Source organism: Lactuca sativa, chromosome 2 (genome assembly GCF_002870075.4).
Source record: "Lactuca sativa cultivar Salinas chromosome 2, Lsat_Salinas_v11, whole genome shotgun sequence".
Classification (NCBI taxonomy): domain Eukaryota; kingdom Viridiplantae; phylum Streptophyta; class Magnoliopsida; order Asterales; family Asteraceae; genus Lactuca; species Lactuca sativa.
This window is the reverse complement of record NC_056624.2, coordinates 152,752,110-152,757,008: the sequence shown is the minus strand read 5'-3', so window position 1 is coordinate 152,757,008 and position 4,899 is coordinate 152,752,110. Positions and strand designations below refer to the sequence as shown.

The 4,899-nt window shown below is 35.2% G+C and overlaps 1 protein-coding gene across 1 annotated transcript; it reads right to left on the bottom strand.

The window, feature by feature from the left end:
* Positions 1-617: 617 nt before the first annotated feature.
* Positions 618-2,982, bottom strand: LOC111906477 (uncharacterized). The gene is made up of 7 exons (XM_023902235.3): positions 2,607-2,982; positions 2,021-2,106; positions 1,772-1,918; positions 1,582-1,690; positions 1,382-1,505; positions 1,034-1,304; positions 618-918 (listed from the first exon to the last, which is right to left on the bottom strand). The coding sequence occupies exons 1-7, from the start codon at positions 2,728-2,730 to the stop codon at positions 811-813; spliced, it is 969 nt and encodes a 322-aa protein (XP_023758003.1). The 5' UTR covers positions 2,731-2,982; the 3' UTR covers positions 618-810.
* Positions 2,983-4,899: the final 1,917 nt, after the last annotated feature.

The window sequence follows — 4,899 nt, the reverse complement described above, 5'->3', positions numbered from 1 at the left end:
TAACCTTCAAACTAAAAGGCTTATATTAGGAGTTGCTAGGAAGGTGTTAGCCTTTGGTTGAGGGTTCTAGTAATAATAACACATACTAGCCTTAGCTTTGAAATTCAGATACCACATAATCTAATCTTAAGACTATTTATTAAACGCTATTTTTGTACCATATAAACTAATAACCAAATCTATATAAAAAAAAGATTAAAAAAAGAACATAAACATAAGGGTTTTTTTTTTTTTTTTTTTTTTTTTTTAAATAAGTAATCCAAACACCACCTTAGTTTCATTTACTGTTCGAATACAAAAAACCTCAACAGACGGGATGAATCAATAAACATAATCAATGAAAATATTATTTTCCAGGACAACAAGTCTTTAAGTTAACGTTGACGTTTTTTTCGTTAAACAATAAATTTATTTATCCTTATGTTTACAAGTTGCAAGCTGCAACTCAACGTTTTATTTAAACAGCCAGATCCAATTGAAAAGCTACTACTATAAATTCCAATCTTCACAATTTACATATTTAAGTTGCTTCATATTAAAATTTTATAAATGCAAATTTATAATTCCCTACTCATATCTCTAACACTACAATCTCTACATAAAAAACCATCAAACTATATAAGAACATGTATCTCATGCATTATAACTTGCAAGTTGTATATATGTTGCACTAAATTTAGCAAGAAAAATAAGAATTCAAATATGAAACCATTACATTACATTCACTCAATCAAATCATAATCCACTCCTTTGTTTTAATCAATAAAATGTTGTGTCATTCTCAAGTCAAGATTCAAAAACCCATCATAGTCAAAGGAGGCCAAGAGTCTTCAGCTGTTGGATGTGCTCTGGCGGCAAAGGTGGCGGAGACCAATCATTTCCTGTTATTTCACCGTCCACATCCTCCACCACATATTCCTATACAAAATAGTATAAGGCCAGTCAGTATGATATCAAACAGTCTGAATCTAATCGAGTCAGACTGTTATTACCAGACTCAGTAATAGACACGTCAGAGATGTTTTTATTTTACCTTTGTTAGCATTCTTTTAGCTAAAATATGATAATGTCTTTGCCAAATCCTTTGTCCCACCATTGTAGCCACAAGCACACTGTAGAATATTCCAATCACAGTAAAAAGTCCAAGCACCACTAACGCCATTATAAATATTAACGGCAATCCAGCTTCACCTGCACCCCCTAAACAACCACATTCTCCAGCTGCACTTGCACAACTCTCAAAGCACGTTGTACAATCCGTCCACATACACAGTGTCCCAGGTAGATGACAATCTGCACAAACTCTTTTGCAACAAAAAAAAAAACCCATTAATAATAAAAATAAATAAATAAATAAAAAGTTGAAAAATTATTTATTTACCCTGGTTGACAGCAACAAAGACATAATTCTCTACAAGGCTGAGCGAGATCATTACGGACTCTTCGATCATAACATGTTATAAAACATCCCGATAGACCAAGTAGTGCGAAAAATAACAACGCACCTGAAGAAAAAAATAGGAATAAGATGGGACGTTGTTGTCATATTCTGAAAGTTGAGGGGGGTTTATGAAAGTTTACCACATATGTAGTAGAAGCTGGTTTCACTATCGAAACCCCAGGCAAGGCGAAGCCAAAACTTATGGTGTCCATCGATTAGATACACCAGATATGCCAATAAAGAAATCACCTGTGAAAAAGAAGGATATGTAGGATGATATTTGTTGTGAGAAAGAATTTGGAAAAAGAAAAAGAAAAAGATGGAACTTACAAGCTGTACAGAAAGAAAGATGAACAAAATGTCTCTGGTAACAAAGAAACGGAACTTCATGGTTCTCCATTTTCTGTCAGCAAGAACGTGGACTCTTAAATGATATGGAGCCTTGCATGTTGTGCAATGAGCAAATGCAAACCCTTCCTGCAGGAAATTGGAAATGGATTAAAGCTTAAAGGTGGGAGTAAAATTGGAAATCAGTTTTAGTAAAGTTACAGAAAAAGAGATCAAAGATGGAAAGTTTACCCTCACAGCACGCCAATGATCAAGGCACTCCCGATGAACGTACTTTGATGTCCCTCTGCACTTGCAGGGTGCAATAAAATCTCTGCCTGATGCAAAAAATTGGAAGATAAAGATTACCAAAAGGATTATCAAATCGCATAAGCAGTTGAGAATTTGAGATCGAAGTTTCTAAATAACCCTCTATAACAAATGAAGTTGAAAGTATAAATCATTACAACGTATCATGTTTATCTGAAGAAGAATGATGATGAGTAAATCAACATATGTAAAGAAGCCTTCCAAGTTGCTAAAATCCAACATAATCTCATTCATTTCAAGTGCCTAATACAATGCCTTTCGAATGCGAACCCTAACATCGTAACAGTGAAATGTAAAAGAGGAATCGCCTAATTTAATTAGTCTCATTGGCCGATACTGCTAAAGAAAACTAAATTGTGTGTAGAGGTTGCGTCAATCTGAAGCATAACTTTGCCTCTTTCGAGCTATGAAAGCAAAGAGAACAGATGAAGACTGAGAATTATCAAAAACCCGCAAATTAACCAAAACCTAGAAATGAATTATAAGCAAGAAATCAAATACGACCTACCATCGGTTTCGAGACAAATTCGGCACTGAATTTGTTCCCCGGGACCGGCTTCTAAGTCGATCTCGGTCGGTTCAGTGATCAGAGAAGGTGCAACCAAAGGAGAAGGATCGGCGCGATCAGCCATAGAGTTCGAGAGACGGAGATGAATTTGCAGAGTCTCAGGGCTCCTCCCTCGTGAATTTGAGAAGAAACAAGTTTTGTTGTTGGATTTCGCTAGAAAACAGTGGTGATGAAGGAGATGAATGGGGGTGTCTGCATAGGGGCATCAAACCATGAATTTGGATCATGGAGCACTCTTTGTTGATTGATGCACACATTGGTCACCAAGTATTGCAAATAGTAATATACTTGGTCAACTAAAATTTTGGGGTTACACCAACAGAATCTTGGCCCTGGTTCTCATGGTGCCTCAAAAACCTACCATTGGTTCATATGGATTATTACAATATAAAAAACCTATATTGATAACAATTTAAACATGACTCATACAAGCTTGTTGAAATTACAATTTTTAAAGCAATTTAAAAATGGCTTAACAAATTTGAAAATAATAATAATAATAATAATAATAATAATAATAATAATAATAATAATAGGGATTATCACAATTAAAAATAATAAATTCTCACAAATCATCAATTGAAGATAAAGTTCTTACTGATCACCAATTGAATAATTAAGTCCTCACCAATTACCATCACCAGACTTAGAGTATGTACTCTAAATACTCTACGTATAAGATTGTTGATGTGAGGGTTCTTAAAGTGTGTCCAACTACTAGCATATCTAGGGTTCTTAAGGGGCAGCGTAGGGGTGTGTATGATATCAGCCTTAGAGTATGTACTATGAACATAGGATCATTCACTCACAATGGCTATGGGGAAACAAAATGTAGATATTACATGCATACAAGAGAATGAGTGGAAAGGGGTGTAAGTTAGAGAGAGTAATGGGCATAAGTTGTGGTATTCGAGCCTTGAGAATGCGAGAAATGATGTGGGAATCTAAATGTCTCCGGAGCATAGATACAATATAGGAGATGTAGTAATAGGATAAACGAATGACATTAGGGGGGACTTTAATGGTCATATAGGAAGAGAAATCGACGAGTATGGTGGCGTGTTCGAGGTTTTGATTTTGGTACTAGGAATGAAGAGGGACACTCCCTGTTTGAGTTTGTTATTATGTACAATTTGGTAGTCTCAAACTCTTTTTAAAAAGAGGGATACATATGTGATCACCTTTCCAAAGTGAGGGGCAATGTACCCAAATTAATTACCTTATAGTGTGAAATAAAGATCATAAGGAATGCATCGATTACAAGGTGTTATCAGGCTCGACATACATATCGCAAAACAAATTATTGGTATTGGTCTTACACATAAGTAAAGTGTACATAAGGGAGCCATGGTAACTAGACCTAGGATTAGAATGGGAAAAACCTGACACAACACCACAACCCAATACAAAATTAGCGAGTTTGGGTAAGAGATTTCGACATATTTTCCAACTCTACCTAGAATCCTTTAGAATAACTAAAAATGTGTGACATAAATTTATATGTGATCTAAATAAAGGTCAACGATCAAAAGGACGTAAGGCTATATGAAAGACCCAAACTTTCGTATTTCTGAAAGACCCAAACTTTCATACTTGACAGTATAGTTACTCCAAAACATGTTACTTGCATATTCATAAAAGTAATATTTTACATTGATAAAGAGGTTACAAACTACTAGATACAAACCGACTATTTTAAAGTGTTATATATTACATAACTTCCCAGGATTCTATAGTTTTATACATATGGGAGTGCAAAATACAATAGTTTCAAACTATTCATAAGCTTCTATCAATACAATAGTTCAAACTATTCAAAAATCTTCTACCAGTATATAACTATACTGGATGCTTATCTCCTGCAATTTGTTAAACATTGAGAGGGTAAGCGGTGACGCTTAGTGATTTCAATAATAGATACAATATAACGTTATGCCATATATATACCTCAATATGGCAGAGGCAAAGAGGAACAAAGAACAACAAGGGCATATGTGAATCATGTGACAAATTTTCTGTAACGCCCATTTCCTGGTACGTATTTGTTTTGATTAAAGGTTCTTTTTGGAAGAGCTACTCGGCGAGTTGTAGCCCTAACTCGCCGAGTAGATGTTGAGATGGGTGCAGGTTTTAAGTGATCTACTCGGCGAGTCCACGCCTGGACTCGACGAGTAGGCCAATCAGGAGGAGACCTGAATCCTTAGGGTTTGTACCCTATTTAAATGTCCTTATA